The 18,407-nt window shown below is 41.5% G+C and overlaps 1 protein-coding gene across 3 annotated transcripts; it reads left to right on the top strand.

Annotated features, from left to right (window-relative positions):
- The first annotated feature begins 386 nt into the window (after nt 1-386).
- Nucleotides 387-18,276, top strand: myom1a (myomesin 1a (skelemin)). Of its 3 annotated transcripts, none has more exons than XM_020112060.2 (38): nt 387-568; nt 1,737-2,013; nt 4,527-4,667; nt 4,761-4,944; nt 5,041-5,198; nt 5,439-5,531; nt 5,674-5,762; nt 6,011-6,055; nt 6,569-6,730; nt 6,819-6,980; nt 7,430-7,571; nt 8,081-8,280; nt 8,368-8,424; nt 8,565-8,689; nt 8,945-9,128; nt 9,599-9,773; nt 10,316-10,437; nt 11,337-11,533; nt 11,678-11,804; nt 12,071-12,255; nt 12,392-12,506; nt 12,667-12,823; nt 12,930-13,036; nt 13,305-13,349; nt 13,546-13,682; nt 13,783-13,927; nt 14,250-14,309; nt 14,395-14,462; nt 14,570-14,695; nt 15,354-15,437; nt 15,707-15,794; nt 15,897-15,935; nt 16,158-16,263; nt 16,543-16,706; nt 16,792-16,828; nt 17,063-17,085; nt 17,398-17,453; nt 17,570-18,276. In XM_020112060.2, the coding sequence occupies exons 2-38, from the start codon at nt 1,787-1,789 to the stop codon at nt 17,834-17,836; spliced, it is 4,599 nt and encodes a 1,532-aa protein (XP_019967619.2). In that variant the 5' UTR covers nt 387-568; nt 1,737-1,786; the 3' UTR covers nt 17,837-18,276. The 3 variants fall into 3 exon arrangements, with proteins under 3 accessions (XP_019967619.2, XP_019967641.2, XP_019967626.2); XM_020112067.2 differs by having other exon boundaries at nt 393-568; nt 1,767-2,013; XM_020112082.2 differs by lacking the exon at nt 15,354-15,437.
- Nucleotides 18,277-18,407: the final 131 nt, after the last annotated feature.

Here is an 18,407-nt window from a genome sequence, read left to right as displayed (position 1 = left end):
GGTCCTCGACAAGTATGTTTACAAAAGAACATTTTGGGGAAATCGAGTCGATAATAATCATTTGTTTTGAGGTCACACTCGTGTCACCATTAATGTTGATGGTGAGCACATGTGGTGAAATACAGTTATGTGACCTCAGGGCCTGAACATGAACCCTGGAGTAACCTTGAAACAATGAATCTCATCCTAACTAAGCTGCAACTGTGGCCCTTCTTCACTTCACCATTTTACCATATCTACCACAGCCCACCAGAAACACCCCCCCTCTGAGGGGCTGCACCCCGGAGGTAGAGGGCCAGGCCTGGGAGAGGCTCCTCAGACTCACCCGAACCCTTCTCGTGGTCTCATGGTCTAAATTTAAAACTGCCGCAGCCTTAAAAGGTCCTGACGGTGTCTTGTGCATTCTGCCGAGTGGCAGCATTATTTTTGTTCTGTGGACTGCTGTCCTGTCCACTGGCCCTCACCCTGCTGCTTTGCCTCGATCCCAACTTGCTTTTGCCACTTTTGGAATTAACACATCAATTTCTCTTATTTTCAACTGCTGTGGATTGGTGGATTCTCATTTGTGGTGAGTGACGTTTATACTGTTATTTCTACTATAAGTGTGTCTCTTATACTTAAGGATTGTTATGACATGTTATGTCTTGTAGTCATAAGTTAAAAAAACCTAAACAGTGAGGCTCGAGGCCTAATTTCAACCTATGTATTTATTTATTTGTTTTTTAATCATTCTTGTTATTTAAATCCATGAATTTTCATTGTCCTTTATACTAACTGGTTATCATTGTAGCTTCTGTGCTCATGTAGATTAGATTGCATGTGTCATTGCAGTGAAACTAGTCAATGAAGAAGAGCTAATCCCTTCAATTAATATTTCATTTTAATTTAAAAACAACAGCTTGATCTCATCTCAAGGCAAATGGGCCACTTTACAGTTTCAAGCTCTTCTTGATAAGTAAAGCTGCACACACCTCCTGCAGTATGTGTTGCTCAAGGACACAACAATCAGAGAGCACAGTTTGAAATCTGCTGCTGTAATCTACACATCTTCTAATTACATAATTTACCTGTTGTCATATGGTGATGGGCCTGTGCCCAGCAGAGGCTGTTCATGTTTTCAAACTGTCTACCTTGAGGAATACCTACTAAAGTGACACTATGAGCTGATTTATTGAGGCAGAAGGTTTTATCATGTATTCAACTTTTCCTTTTAATTCACAAATGCCAAATATTCATTTACCTCCTGGTTCTAAAATTAGATTATGTGTCTGATTTTAACTGAAAACATTTGGATTCAGACTTTATTCATTCAACAGTGGTTTAACATATTATTATTATAACTCCTGAAGAAAATTATCAATAATGCCATTAATCAAGCACAACCCATCCTATTTTGTTTACCAGTTGGTTTTCAATTAAAATTCTAATATTATTTTTGAAGACAGTAAATTAAAATTAAAATCTCCACTTCCAGAGTTTATTCGCTGCCGACTGCTTCTTCATTTAACCCAGTAGAATTAGAGTTTAACCAGAGCTAACACTTCAACTGCCACACAAAATAAAAACCATAACACCATCTTAACTGAGTTTTTTTCTTTTATTAAAGCACATGTTTAACCATTGCTGGGTGCTTTCTTAGAACCTAACCACCTCTTAATATCCTCGGCTAATAACCTCCCCCCTAACCCGACAATCAGAAATCAATCTACAATAATAACGATGAGATCGATTTGCAGAGCTGGTAAAGGACAGTCTGACATTTTAAGTTGGCACAGTGGCCCTCAGGATGTCAGCATCTTTACAAGTGACGCAGAAGCAGCAGCAGCATCATCTGCATCAACAGCAGCATCAGGAGAAGAAGCAGCTGCAGCAGCATCATGAGAAGAAGCAGCTGCAGCAGCATCATGAGAAGAAGCAGCTGCAGCAGCATCACTATGAGAGCAACTGTTACCTCAGCAGCAAGTCGTCTGTTAGCAAGCAGTCGTTCACGACGTACCAGACCACCAGCCGTCGGTAAGAGCGTGGGAGTGACGCAGGACGCTGATGGTTGATATTTGAAAACTGTAAAATTAGAATGAGGCTCTCTTGATGTGACCTGCCACTTCCATAACCCAGGAAGGGATGAATGCATTCAAGCGGACCTCTTTCAAATATTCAGCACTGTACTTTAAGTGTCTGGTGTACTTGTAGTCATCCACCCATAGAGGTCCACCTTTTATGATGTCAGGGTTTCATGTTTTTATCAGAACATTTTAACATCTTATTCTCCGGATTGCTGCAGCAGAGGAACCTGTTTTTAGTCTCATTGATCAAGTTCAAGACAAGTCTCAAGTGTTTTAGTGTTTGTCCATTCCCAAGATTTCAAAATTCATTCATCACCAAGGAGAGTAGAGATAGAAAAGCTGCGACGTTGAGTGGTTTTGCTTTTGTTTGTCAAGTCAAATTTTTAGGAAAGTTGAGTCTCGATAAGTGAGAAGAGGTGAAATCATCAAGTGTCATGTCTACAGCTACGGGGCTTTTGCAATGATGATCATTCATAGTGTAGCATATACATTACAATATATAACATGTATTTGTATAATAATGTACTTGTGTTGTACTAGTGTTGTATCTAGATTGTTGTTTGGATCTGCACCAAATTGCACAAGCTGGTAAATACCAGTCCCCTCAACATCCCTGATTTAAAAAGATCAAGATCCATGAATTATTCACTGAGAGATTAATGAACGTTTTGAAAAATGTTCAATCTCGCAATGTGAAAAATTTAATGAAACAATTATTAGTTCAACAAGTATTCATTCAAACGAATCCTGATATAAGATATGAGCTAAAGATTACGACCTCTCATGGGTTTTGTCCCAGGTTTGTTATGGTGATAAATGCAGGAAATGTCCCAGTAAGTTTGTAAGTATTTTAATTTAATTGAAATGTTTTTGTGAAACCCTGTGTTGGAATCAAACCAGGCTTGACTAGTGACAGGCTGTCTGAGTGAGATGGTGTCTATCAAAGTCTGTAATCAATAGCTGTGGAGCGGAGCACCTCAGAAATGATCCATTGTGCCACTGAGGCTTTGACAACATGTAATGTGGTGAGAGAGTCTTTGTGTTTGAAGCTGCAGGGCTCAGTCTGCTCGTTGGAACCATGGTCGTTTTCTAAAGGGGGTCAAGGAAGGAATTTCAGCTGCAGTGAGCGACTGCCAGATTTATTTATGGACGGTCGCTCTATTTCTGTAGGCAGGACATGAGAAGCTGCCCTTAGGCCGACTGTAAAGACGCTGTATGTGACTCAAGATGTTGTAAACGATTGGTCTCTAGCAGCATTTAATAGTTATTTATCTTGGTTAGGTATGAATTTTTACAAATCAAATAGAAAAGGAAGATTTTTTAACTACACTCACTTTCCTTTATGCAATTGGCTGCATGAAAGTTGGTGCCTTTATCGTTAAGGTCTTCAGATTGACACCTACTGTGGCCTCTGAGCCTGTCGAGAACGAAATGCTTTTATCAGCACCAAAACTTTTTATACCTCTGACTTTCCGAGCCAGAGACTTTCCCCTCGACTCGCTCGGTGAGTCAGCAGTGGAAATAACTTCTTGGCGCTGCAGAAATCTTTTGTGAGACTCTCTCCATCTGCCCGTCCCTGCTGTGCATTCATCCCCTTCCGCTGAATTGATCCCATGGCTTATCACAGCCATGTTACGCTGCTACTCCTCCAGGCCCAACAACAGAGCCGGGCAGACATGGCAGAGTTTACGATTAGATGCCGGGCTTTAGGGTGAACATCCACCCTGCTGCATTTCCACCAGTTCCGGCTTCTTTTCTGTTTTTTTTAAACGGAGCAGATAACAGGGAGGCCCAAGAGCCGGATAGGTGAATGAGTCAGACTGTAATATGGGTCAGGGTCCTCGAAGGTGGACAGAAATATACCCTCCTTTTCTGAGCACCACAGCATATTCTGAATGGGTTTTTATGTAACCGGAAAGTTTTATAGATGCAGAGAGGCAGTATGGTTCATGTTCATATTTTTACCTCGCACTAAAGATTTTTTTCTCCATCTTTTATGCGTTGTTCTCTGTATTTTTGTTCTATTGATGGATGGACAAAATATTTAAAACACCTTTACATTTTCCAGCCTCCAAAATGTCAATTGCACAGTTAAAACATCACATCTTCAAAAGTTTCAGTCGGTTTTGACAAAAAATTACCATCACAAGCTTCAGGAAGGTCAGATCAGTAAATGTGTACTTTTAGACTTTCCTACACAAACCAATGTCTACTAGTTGCAAATGAAAACATACATGTATTTTTAAGAAGTTCATTTTAAAGAAGTATCTGGTGGTATTGTTGTTTTCATCAGTCACTCAATAAGGAGTAAAAAGTATATTTGTTTTGGGAGTATTTTCATCTGCAGTTATTAGTATTTGTTGATTGTTGGATTGAATGAGTAAGTAGATTTAAACACTCTATGTGATTGTATGAATTTGCCACACACAGTATCTGATGTTATTGTTGTTTGTGATCTCTAAGCCTGAAGACCTCTGTGAAGACAGAGAAGGGGCAGGAGGTGGTTAAACTGAGCCCGCTACCTGTGAGAGCCAAACGCACCTACCTGGCGATGGACACGGACAAAGAAGTCATCGGCTATGTTATACCTGTATTCAGAGCCAAGTGAGTGAAGGAGAAGCCAAACATGCACCTGAGAGAGAAAAATCAGTGATTAGGTTTGTGTTTTGAAAGATATTTTTCCTTCCTCACTCTTAGTCATGAAGTGGTTCGAGGTCTGATGGAGGCCCAGGACGAGGTTACGGAGGAGGGGATCAACTATGTGGCCATGAGGAACCTGTTCGTCAGGGAGGCCCGCGAGGCTGTGCACGTGAAAGTGGAGAAGAAGACCAGAACAACGCATGTCAGGGAATCTGCTGAGCGTGTGGAAATGAGCAGGACGGTACATCCTTCTTTAGTTTTGTTTTCCACTATTAAGGTTAAATAATCTTATCCTGCACTAAATGTCTGAGTCTGGCGTCACTCTCTTGTTACGTAGATGGACGAGTGGGCAGAGTTCCGTAAGAAAATGAACCCAGACAGCCTGATGCACCTTCCAGAGTTTATTGTCAAGCCCCGCGGACAGACCGTCTGGGAGGGCAACACCGTCAAGCTGCACTGCACCGTGGCCGGGTGGCCCAAACCCAGGATCGCTTGGTAAGACATTTCTCCAGCTCACTGGTCCCCACCCTCTATGAGTCACAAGAGCAAAAAAGATGCTGATGAGGGCGATCAGTCGTGAGTGCGTCACAGAGAAGTTTCCGTCCAAAGCTCTCGTCACCAGACGACTCTTATTTTCCTCAGTCGCAACATGATGCACACACAAACTCCCTCTGCAATTACACACTCTGAGGGCAATGGTAAAAATAAACCAGCTGTCTTTCTGCTGTCTTCAAGGTACAAAAACAATGTGCTCATTGATGCCAAGGCCCACCCCGAGAAGTACACAGCAGAGAGCAATTACAACATGCACTCCCTGGAGATCAAGAAGTAGGTAATCATTCAGCTCACACTGCGTGACCTCTGTTAGTATCAATGACATGTGTCCACAATGCACGTTTCCACAAACTGAGTGTTCTGAGTGGAAAATATTCAATTCAGATGAGATGCCAGTGATTTGTTTCATTTTCAGCTGTGATTTCCTCGACACTGCTCAGTATCATGTTTCTGCGCTCAACGTGAAAGGAGAAGCTTCTTTTGTGGCCACCATTGTTGTCAAAAGTAAGTCCCGAGGCCGTCTTGTCTGTGTCAGTTCCTGTTCCTGCAGCTAAAGGTCACAGGTCAGAGTGGAGGGTAAAAATAGAAGCATTGTTGACACAGCATGGTCCAGTTGTGTCAGGAAGAGTGTTTCTCAGAGGTCGAGTGGCATCAGTGTTTGACAGCAGGAAATTCATATGTTATAAGTTGTGTGACAGAGAATTCTCTTGTTATTTTTACAGCAGGTTACTGATGTATACATTTTTTTGCAGGGTTCCAGGAAAGCATGGAAGCAGGTCCACTGGACCCTAAACCACGTGAGTCACTTTTGATTTACTTTATTTTAAGCATAACAAGGAAACTTTGTGTTTGGCACATTATACATTTCACATACGTTGAACTTTAAGCTACAATAATCAAAAATTAGTAGAATAATAAAATGATAGCAGCCGCTCTTTAGCTTCTTTCAGCTCATTTTTCTAAATCCCATTTTTTTGTGAACACAATATCTCAAGTAAGCCTGTGGTACAGTATTTGGTACAGTATTTGGGGTCAAAGGTCAAGGTCACGGTGGCCTTACAAAACATGTTTTTGGCCTCTAAGACCTGATGTCTCGAATCTGCCTCAAAAGAATTCCTTTAAATTTGGACTCCGAGATGAGCTGATTATATTAAAGTGGTCAAAGGTCACAATATGATTCAGGGCGAAAAAATGCATGTAGACTGAAACTGCACAGGTTGGCGGCGGCAAACAACAACAGGTTGTGATTTCTCTATATGTTTTTTTTATAATGTTAATTTCAATGTTGTATTATTCTTCCATCTCTGCAGATGGTTTCTGCGCTGAGCACGGTGTCACCTTCGAGACCACCATCATTGACAAATTTGAAGTGGCCTTTGGCAACGAGGGTGAGACACTGAGTCTGGGCTGCACTGTCATCATTTATCCCACTGTGAAGAAATACCAGCCTGAGGTCGTGTGGTACAGAAACTGTAAGTAGAGCGTTTACTCTTTGACCATCATTTTGAATCCACCATGTGGTGCTAATCACGCCTCTGCTGTTTGGACCTCTCCCGTCAGCTGTCCCCCTGAAGCCCTCCAAATGGATCCACTCCCACTGGTCTGGCGATCGTGCCACACTCACTCTTGTCCACCTCAACAAGGAAGATGAGGGCATGTACACCCTGCGCGTCAACACCAAATCTGGCTTTGACACATACTCTGCTTATGTGTTCGTCAGAGGTAAAGTACCTGATGGATGTTTCACCTTCAGCTTAGTCACACAAAAGAGACTTTTTAGATTTGTACATTGAAAGTTGAATGAATCTACGTAGCTGGAGAATTGGACAGTTTGTAATACAGCATGTGCTCCACGTACAGTTACGGTCGAGAATCTTTCAGTGTTGCAGTGTCTCTGAGTGTCATAACGCTCTTTCTGAGGGGTTTGCATTAACAATCTGCAGGTTTATACGTGAGAGAGAATCTTCTAAATATCATTTTGTGTTACCAAGAAATAAATGAATCTATCATAGATAGCTGCACACACATAAGTAGGTCAGAAAATGGAAACTGAGTACGTAATGGAGCTCAGCCTGATATAGAAACAAACTGCACTACTCACTCGCTGTGTGTGTGTGTGTGTGTGTGTGTGTGTGTGTGTGTGTGTGTGTGTGTTTGCCTTGTTGTGCCAGATGCCGATGTGGAGGTGGAGGGGGTTCCCGTGGCCCCCCTGGATGTGCGCTGTCATGACGCCAACAAGGACTACGTGGTGGTGACCTGGAAGCAGCCAGCGGTGGAGGGCAGCAGCTCCATCCTGGGATACTACATCGACAGGTTCGTCAGCCACTCTGTCGTGATCTCACAATATTTAACCTGTGTTTTATGTTTTTATCATCCATCTGTCTATCCATCATCATCTGCCCATCCATCCATCATCCATCCATCATCCATTCATCATCCATCCATTATCCATCCATTATCCATCCATTATCCATCTGTCCATCCATCTGTCCATCCATCTGTCCATCCATCATAATTACTTAGATAATACATGCAGGGCTGTTCTTGATGTGTCTGTGTACTTGGCACTTGCCTCAAATTCCTCTCAGATTTCCAATCATTTGAAATCTTGACAGATTTGTTGTGAGCCCCCAGATGAATAATAATAATTCAGCTACTGTGTGGGCAGATAATATGAATAATGAGCCGTTAATTGATTGTTTATGTCAGTGAAGTCCTGATAAGACAGATGTTTTCTTAAATCATCTAAAAAGACTTCATGTTATTCGTTTTGCTTCACACGTCTCACTTGTACAGCCCCTGTGTGTGTTTTGTGTTGACAGGTGTGAGGTGGGCACCCATCACTGGGCTCAGTGCAATGACAACCCAGTGACGTACGCCCGCTTCCCTGTCACAGGGCTGGTGGAGAGCCGCTCTTATATCTTCAGGGTGCGGGCCCTGAACAAGGCAGGAGTCAGCCGTCCGTCCCGCGTCTCTGAGGTTGTGGTCGCCATGGATCCCTCCGACAGAGCTCGACTCAGAGGTTAGGGACAAACCAGCGCAGCTGAAATGTTGCTTTAAAGGCAACAACTACATTTTTTATTAACTTCTTTTACATTTTCCCCAACAGCTGGTCCTTCAGCTCCTTGGACTGGGATGATCAAGTTTACAGAGGAGGATTCATCTGGTACGACAACATCAAAATCTATTATTCAAATGATGTAGAGCTGGGTATCGAACCTCAACTTTGGTTTACTGTCTGCAATTGTTATTGGTATTGGTATTTTTTTCACATGATATATAAGTATGAGCGTCTTGTCTCTTCAGTGGGCTTCGTCCCTGGAGAACCCTCGAATGTTGTGGTTACTGAGGCAACTAAGAGCTATGTGGTGCTCGCCTGGAAGCCCCCAGTCCAGAGAGGTCATGAAGGAGTCATGTATTATATTGAGAAGGTGAGAAGAAAGCGAACTACGTTTGATTGTTTGCTTCTGAGCCCAGTGCTATTTTGATTACTGTGATTACGAGGAATTTGATTTATTCTACAGGGACACTGATATCTGTAAATGTGCCAGTATTTATATTTCTGCTCCACCGTAATGTATTTTCTGACTTTGCTTCCTGACATTCATCATACCATACCTTTATACACTATGTTTTTAATGACTATTATCATGCATCAGTCTGACACATTTATGGCTCTACCTCAGTGTATTGCAGGAACAGACACCTGGCAGAGGGTGAACACTGGTATGCCAGTCAAGTCACCCCGCTTTGCCTTGTTTGACCTGGCGGAGGGTAAATCCTACAGCTTCCGTGTGCGCTGCTGCAACTCTGCTGGCGTGGGCGAGGCCTCTGTATCTACAGAAGAGATCACGGTCGGAGATAAACTGGGTGAGGCTCCATCTTACATAGGTGTCACAGTTAATCATCACATTTCTGCATTGGGTTGGACCTTAAAGGTGTATTTCTTATTGATATATAGAGGTGAAGTTGAAGGAGAACCTGTGGTAGTTTTCAGTTGTCATAAAAACTCAAAAGGTTTTTAGTTTTTCCAGTTTGGGCTACTTTAGAAAACATGTCGGTCTCCGTGGAGAGGACCTGCTCCAGATGTAAATATAATGTCTTTAAATATAAAGGGCCCATTCTAGGGTGAAGAAAACAACAATTTGTACAATTTTGATGATAACACACCAGTAAATGTGCTCAAACACCACTAGGATTATTTTATATTTAATTTCTGGCAAAAGATCCATTTCTCTTAAATCTTACACACTGGACCTCTACGTCTTAAATCATAATATTTGACTGCTGGAACTCTGTAGTATGTTTAATCCCATTTTTTAATTACTTTTTCTCAACAGACCTGCCCGCCACTCCGGGCAACCCAGTGGCCATCAGGAACACCGACACCTCAGTGGTGGTCACATGGGGGGCCTCAAAAGATGTTTCACACCTGGTTGGGTACTATATTGAATGTAGCGTGGTCGGCACTGATGTCTGGATGCCGTGCAACAACAAACCTGTCAAGCAGACCAGGTTGGCGAGTTTACTCTTATGGACACATTTTGGGTTTTCTCTCACAAACGTATGATTCTGTCTTACAAATATTTAATCTTGCTCCTCGAACTTCCAGTGTTTTCCCCAAATTTAGCCAACACAAGCTACTATAACCAGGCCAGACCAGAGAAAGGGTGTAGCTGTAACACAATTTAAAAATGTATGTTGTATTTTTTATGAATACATTTTTTCATTTGTAAGAGGAAGAATGTGTTGGTTCATATTTCCAAAAATAAAATAGTCTTCTTTAAATTCGTTTGTAAAGCTGAAGAGCAAAAAATATTGTGGTCATCAATATTCTGAATAAACACAATAAGGATGTTTACTGCCTCAGACTAACACGGTTCCATCCAGTGAGGTTTATAAGATTGTTGTTGCTTCCAGTGCAGCAAAGGCCCAGATTATTATAAATTCTGTTTTGAAATATTAAGGTTATAATACAAAACTAAATTGTTTTGTTTTGTTTGCACCAGCCAGTTCTTCTTCTGTTAATAAAATCAACCTCTCTTCCCTATGAGCAGGTTTGTCTGCCATGGCCTGACCACTGAAGAAAACTACGTGTTCAGGGTGAAGGCAGTCAATGCTGCTGGATACAGTCAGAGTTCTTCCAATTCTGATGCTGTGGTTGTGAAGGCTGCCATCGGTGAGTGTCCTCATCAGAACTCACTTCCATTGCTCACTTCACCCATAGACATTTTCTCTCCCCTTTTTATTATTGTTATTTCTCCCAGGAATGATTGCTGCGAGGACTCATTCCTGTTTTTGTCAGAAAGAATTAAAACCATACACACCATACATACACAGCCGTTCGATTCTCTAAACTCATCCATGTCCACTAACTTTCATCTATTCTTTCTCGTTAACTAATCAAACATATTTGATCATTCTCTTTATGAGTTTCTTTACATAGATTCTCTAGAATTTTGTTTCTACAACATTTGTCAGGAATGCCATGCACACAAGTGACATATGTTTATATGTGTCTGCTTGTGGGTGTAATTGCATGTACCTGCATGACGTGCTCATCGCTAACAGTGGATTTTGTCATTTTGCTGTCTCCCATTTATTAGTGACGCGGTTAAGTAACAAATGAGATTATGTTTAAAACTGCTTTTTCTCTGTGAAGGTCTTGATTTCTGCATAAAGATAATTTTGCTCGAGTTCTGTTTTGCTATTTGACCACTCTTCAGGGGTGCTTCTAGGTGCATGGCCAAGCTGAAGGCTAAAACATTGTGACTCTTAAAGAGCATGAACCTAATGAGAGTCACCCTGCTTCTGGCCTTGAGCGTAAGTACATCATACATTGAAATAACTCTATTTGTGCAAAGCATGTTGCATGTTATGTTTGTGTAATTTCTGTGATGTCTTAACACAAATGAGCAGTAAGATCTGTGCAAAATTTGGCAAATACCAGGTCATCTGTATTGGATTTTATGTATATGACTGAACTTTTAATTAAATGAAATGTGAATAAGTATGTGAAAGATTATCTTTTTCACACTACTAAAAAAGTACTGACCGCCTTATCTACATTATTTACAGCCGTCTCTGGGAGGCCCACTGGTGTGACCTTGCTGGAGGCTGCCAAGGACTTCATGGTGCTGGGCTGGACCGAGCCTGCTAACAATGGAGGTGCTGATATCAGGGGATACTTTGTGGACTACAGGACTGTGAAGGGAACTGTTGTTGGGAAATGGCATGAAATGAACCACCAAGCATTGACTACAACCACCTACCGAGTACGTTTTTCCTCCACAATTACAAGTCACAGAATTTATGTAATGTAGGAATTGTGTGATGCACAAATGAGTTTATCTACTATTTGTAATTGTAACAATTTAACTTCTAATAAGTTCTAATTATTGGCATTTGCCTTTCTTTAGGCTGAGAACCTGAAGGAGAACGTCTTCTACCAGTTCCAGGTGCGCGCTATGAACATGGCAGGTGTGAGTAAAGGCTCTCTGCCCAGTGCATCTCTGGAGTGCAAGGAATGGACCATTACTGTGCCAGGTAACGGAGAAAACATTTAGACGGACAGTAAATTCACAAAAGTCAACTCGGGATCTGTTGTATGTCTTTGAGCATAAATACTTTTTGTTCAATTTGGACTTTTCTTTTCGAGTGTACTCAAAAAAAGAACTGTAAATATAAATATGTTAATCAAGTATATTTTCTTTAAATGTGCGCTAATGTTTAAGAATCCAAACTTCATCCTGATGTCATTTAAAGTATCTTCACAAGCCCGGTGAACTTCCCATCCTTGTTGCTCCTTCAAGGCGTTCCTGTTGGTCTCCACGTGCTGGAGGTTCGTGACACCTCTGTCGTGGTCCTGTGGGAGCCCCCTGCATTTAACGGCCGCACTCCTGTCAACGGATACTACTTGGATATCAAGGAGGCCTCTGCTGGAGAGGAGGGCTGGAAGGCTGTCCATGAGAAGGCCAACAAGATGAAATACATGAAGGTGAGGAAGATGAATTCAATATAAATGTTGGTTTTAATGTGTCAGTATTTCAGCTTCATGAGAAATTTGTATGTGAACTAATGAATCAGTATGTTTTCAACTTTCTCTCCCTCTGACTTCTTATGTATCTATCCAGGTGACCGGGCTGAAAGGGGGTACATCCTATGTCTTCTCTGTGCGCGCTCAAAATCTTGCTGGAGTTGGAAAGGCCTCAGCTGTCTTGGGTCCAATCTTGGCCCAGACTCGCCCTGGTGAGTTTTTGTTATATAACTCGAACACATGTGGTCTCAGAGTTTTCCTGGAAAGCGAAGACATATTTTGAGTTGTATTTTATCCAGAGCTGAAATCTGTAACCTGTCATTTATGCACACACACACACACACACACATTAACCACTTGCTCTTCCTTCAGGCACCAAAGAGATTTATGTGGATGTCGATGATGATGGCATCATCTCTATGGTCTTTGAATGCTCCGAGATGAATGAAAGCTCCGAGTTTGTTTGGTCCAAGAATTACAAGACCATAACAGACTCCTCACGACTGACTATTGTCAAAGAACAGGGCAGGTAAGTATCACATGTGAGCCCAATTTGTCGTGCAGCTCCCTGGGAGACAACAGAAAGACATTATTTTCCTCATACCCTGTTTGTCGCCACGTGTCCTTGTCTCTAGGTCCAGGGCCATCTTCAACAGCCCCTCCCTGGAAGATCTGGGAACCTTCTCCTGCGTGGTCACCAACACTGACGGCATCTCCTCCAGCTACACACTCACTGAGGAGGGTGAGTCAGCCGATGGTGTTGAAACCTCTGCTCCTGTGTCCCTGCAACTTGATTCAATTTTTATTTCTCTTGATGACATAAGTGCTACATGTCTGTTAACATGTTGCACCCATGGGCTTATATATGTGTTTGTCTTGAAATGTTATCTCAAATAATTTCTTTGTCAGGAGTGTTGAAACATTTAAGTAAAAGCTGGATGAGTGATGCTATAAGGGTTTGCAGAGGTTGTGACACTGACCACTGTGCTGCTGCCGTTGTTATTTGACAGGTCTCAAGCGTCTCCTGGACATCAGCCATGAACACAAGTTTCCTGGTGAATATCCACACAGCACAGATCTCACACTACTTTATTATAAAATGCAGATATTGTTCTGAATATAGTTTGGAAACATGTCTTAACTATGTTATGATATTGTAGTTACCAAGCCGTGGTTACTTCATACACCATGCATACAGAGTAGGCATATCTAAAAAAGTGCATTCACATTGATAAATATTGTGCTTTCTAGTTATTCCGTTCAAGAATGAAATGGCCATGGAGTTGCTGGAGAAGGGTCGCGTGAGATTCTGGACTCAGGTGGAGAAATGCACCTCTGCCTGCCAAGTGGAATACGTCTTTAATGATGTCATCGTTACTCAGGGAAAGGTCAGAATTTCTACTTCTAATATCTTTCAGACACTGGCCTTTGCATTACAATTGATAGAATGGTGTTTGTCTGTGAAACACTCAACTTTATTTCTTCCAGAAATACTCAATGAACTTCGACAGGTCCACCGGCATCATTGAAATGTTCATGGACTCTCTGGAGGTCACCGATGAGGGAACGTTCACCTTTAACCTGGTGGATGGAAAGGCCAAGGGGACAACCAGTCTGGTGCTCATTGGAGATGGTAAATGCAACTTTAGTATCCATATTGATGTTGTGCATGCAGATTTGTCAAATATTAATATCAGCGTGTGAATATTAATTGTATTAATTTATTGTTTTGAATACAGAGCATATTATTTGATCTCACATATGATATGTGGTTGCATTCACTGCAGTTATGCTTCATGTCCATTGAGAGGCAGCAGAAGACAACCTTTTCTTCACTCTTATGTCTTTTTAAGTTTACTTTTCAGGAATTCAAAAAAATATTTCAAGAACTCAGCATATGATATTTAACTGTTCATTTATTTTTAACTGTCACATTTTCTTTTGCCCCTGTCCAGAATTCAGGGAGCTTCAAAAGAAATCAGAATTTGAGAGGGCAGAATGGGTCAGGAAACAAGGTAAGAGATCTTTCTTCAGTGTTAAATAAATTCAAAATGATTAACACAAGTGTTTCTCTAATTATTTTCCTTTAAACCCCCTCAGGTCCTCACTTTGTCAAGTACCTTGACTTTGCTGTCACTCCAGAATGTGATGTGCTGTTGAGATGCAAGGTGAGAAACCTGCAAATATTTTGTATTAATATTTAAGTATGGCCGTCATGAGTGGTTGCAGTTTTGCTGTGGTAACTCATTCCTACGTCCCTTCTTTCGCTCCACAGATCGGAAATGTCAGACCCGAGACCGAGATCTCCTGGTACAAGGACAAAATTGAGATTGCAGATGATGATGAGGATGCCAAAAAGATCGAGAGACAGGACAGCGATCTGACCTTTAATATCGGAAAGGTCAGCCCATAATACGCAGGCCAGGCTTTGTGAGGAGTCGTGGGCTTATGAGTACAGAGCGAGTAGTGATGCTGCCGGTGCAGCTATGCTTTCATCTTTGTGGTAGACTAGATGCTACGCTGCGAACCATCCCTCTCTGACACACAGAAAATCATAAATGATGAAACCCTTTTAAAAATATTCACGCTCCTGAGTGCTGCTGGAGTCAGCACATCAGTATGTCATCTTTGGAAAACCGAATAGAAGTATACTGGATCCAACTAATATATAAATCATTCTTGAAACTTTCACTTAAAATTTCTATTTTGACATTTTGATTCTTAGTGCTTAGAGGTCATGTTTTCAAACATTTATGGCCATATGCAAATGCTAGTATGGTTTATCTGTGTGCCTCATTCATTCATTCATTCATTCATTCATTTCTAACTATATTCAATCTAACTCCTCTGGCCAACATGATGTTTTCTGAGGTTTTGAATTCCAGTGCCAGAGAAGTTATATTGATGTTTCAAGGCACCATTGCTTTGAAACTGTATAAACATCCCTCAGAAAGAGAGGGTTGGTGTCATTGCATGAGCTCAGGAGAGGCGCTCTGTTCATCATCGTTCCTGTCTGTCATTCGCACCTGCATTAACCTGCTTATCTGTCTAATTCACAGTGGATAATTAAGCAAGAAAAACAGAAAGAAAGCGAAGGAAAAAAGCCACCGGCAGATGACGTTCCTCCACCACCAAGATCCAAAGTCTGGACATAATCTTTGTTGCCATAAGTTCACGCCTATAATTTCTCCATTTGTCTTCCTCGTCTTACCTTTTCCATGTTTTCCTTCGAACGCCTGAAGCATCCTGGGCGGCAGAAAAGCTTGCCTTTTCAGTTCAGTTTGTCTCTGTCTGGCTTTTCTTCTGTCTGTTATCTGTCCTAAGAATTATACTGTATTATCCTCAGTTTGAGGGAACAGGGAATCTATTGTTGTCTCGTGGACACTAAAGTTGCTTTTACTTCAAACTCTAGATCTCCAAGGCCGATGCTGGTGTTTATGAGGTCCAACTGAGGGATGACAGAGGCAAAGATAAGAGCATCTTCAATCTAACAGACGAAGGTGAAGTCAAATATTCAGACTGATAAGAAAGTGGGAATCAGTGTTGTAAGTCTGGCAAAAGAAGTCTGACATTAATTGCTGCCCCTGTCTTTGTTCCCCCAGGATATCAGACTGTAATGAATGAGCTGTTCAGGGTTATTGGTGAGTCATTTAACTTCACACTTATCAAGCAGTAATGAATGACCACACACAATGAAGCACACATAGAAGAAAAAAACCCACAGACTGACAGAATGTGCCACTGTGCAACATTTTCCTCAGCAGGAACTATTAACAGCCAAACATTGCTTCATTACTATTATCCTTATCCTTTGGTTTGAAATGGGCTGTAAATAAATTTGTTTTTGTGTTTTTTCCTCTTAGCCAACTCCTCCACTCAAATTCAAGTCCTCAGCACTGAACACGGTATCGTCCTCCACTCCACGGTTACATATCACCACGAGGACCTGCGTGTTGGTTGGCTCTACAAGTACGTATTCCCTGACTGTATTCAACATTGTTTTCTGATCATTTCTATTTATATAATTGTCCCTCTTTCTCTTTCCATGAACTATATGCAAGCACATGTTGACAGTCTGTCTTTATCAGAATACAGGGATGCTTGTGCAGAAAGCTTAGCTGGAATTATTATTCATTTCCAATTTGAATCTTGAATTTCAGTGCACATGATCATGTCACTGCACAGTTTTAGTTGGTTGAAAAAAAGGCTTACTTAACATGATCCCTGTGCTCCTCATCTCCACTTCAGAGATGCAAAGATGGCCGCCTCAGAGAGAGTTAAGTCCGGAGTCACAGGAGAGCAGCTCTGGCTCAAGATCAATGAGCCCACTGAGAAGGACAAAGGCAAATACGCCATGGACATCTTTGATGGCAAGGACGGAGTAAAGAGAGTCTTTGAGCTGACTGGCCAGGGTGAGTAAAACTTTTTAATTTGAAAAGAGGAAATACTGACTATTTTTCGCTTCTTTCACAAAATGCAATTATTTTTCCGGTGCAGCTTGGGAAGAGGCGTTTGAAGAATTCCAGAGGCTCAAGTAAGTAAACGACACCTTGCGTTGCATAATTGTATATTTCTGTCTGAAGAGGATGTATACACAAATAAATAGTAACAGACATCACAAACTAAAAATAGTCTGTGTACTGAGTGGCCCCTTTACGAAGCACTCAAAATACATTTCCTGCCATTGTATAGCATAGGGGGAGAAAATGACTGCCTGTGATACCAGTTTAAGGTGTTTCTGACAACGTCTGTCTCCTTCCTTCCGCAGGGCGGCAGCAATTGCAGAAAGAAGTAAGTGATTATTTATTCTTTGGTTTCCTGAGAGAAATCAAATGCTCTATGAAATGATCACATATTTCTGGATGCAGAGGTTGCTTTGGTTTAATAGAATTTTTAAGCGGAGTTTTATTTATTTTATTAAATCTTAATTCACCACGGATTGAAGAAAAGTAAGTTTTCAGATACACATTTAGAACATCATTCACGCACAGAGAAGAGTAAAAAAATACGGTAGCATGTTTTATGACAGTCAAGTGAATATAAGGTTGTGAACCTAATAAATGCTTCAGGTTGCTTCTTTGCTCACTCATATTCCCTGTGTAGACCGCGCTCGTGTTGTTGGAGGTTTACCAGATGTGGTTGCTATCCAAGAGGGCAAGGTAAATGAATTAGACACTCACTTTGTGTTAAGTGCTTTGTCTCACCACCCACTGTCTTTAGAAATCTAAATGTGTACCAACACAACAAAACCCTGCAATCCTCTTCTTCTCCTCAGTCCCTGAACCTGACTGGCAACGTCTGGGGTGAGCCCTTACCCGAGGTGTCCTGGACAAAGAACGAAAAGGAGCTGGTGTCTGATGACCACATCAAACTCACGTTCGAGCATGGGAAGTTTGCCAGCATCACAATCGACTGTGTCACCACGGCGGACTCTGGCAAATACGCCCTCCATGTCAAGAACAAGTACGGAAAGGAAGCTGGCGAGTTCACTGTCAGCGTCTACAACCCAGACGACGAGAATAAGGAGGAGAAGAAAGACTAAAGGATGACGAAATAAAGAGAAGAAGAATATTTGACGACTGGGCTGTCTCCAAAGCGTTTTACCCCGGCACATGCCGGTGCACAAAAGCAGTTTAAATAAATCATGAATCCAGCTGCATCTCCCTGCGTCTTTCATGTGCTGGGTTAAAGAGCTTTGGGCATTGCTTATTAAAGGAGTAAACAGTGAATGTGATATGGAGATAACAATCGTTTGCTTGTAGTTGCTTGAGATGTCTTATGTCCCTTCTGGCCAATATCAGCAGTTTACGTAATGTATGGGAAATGGTTGACCTGTCATTACTCTTTGTTTTAAAAACAGCAGCAGAAGCAAAGCACTGTTTTTATAATATTACAGTATAACATTTGGATGACCTGTGACCCCTCAAACCATGTCTCACTGAGGTTTATGTACTGTAAAACAAAAATAAAGGAAGAAAAGGACGTGGTGAATTTCTTAACAGCTTTTTGCTTTGTGTTGTGAGACATTGGAAAAATGTGTCAGTGATGTCACATTTTCCATTGATCCCTCTGTGTATTTATAAACCGCCATTACGTGTGAACTCTACGTTTGT

Source organism: Paralichthys olivaceus, chromosome 16, assembly GCF_024713975.1.
Source record: "Paralichthys olivaceus isolate ysfri-2021 chromosome 16, ASM2471397v2, whole genome shotgun sequence".
Classification (NCBI taxonomy): domain Eukaryota; kingdom Metazoa; phylum Chordata; class Actinopteri; order Pleuronectiformes; family Paralichthyidae; genus Paralichthys; species Paralichthys olivaceus.
This window is presented reverse-complemented; position numbering and strand designations above follow the sequence as displayed.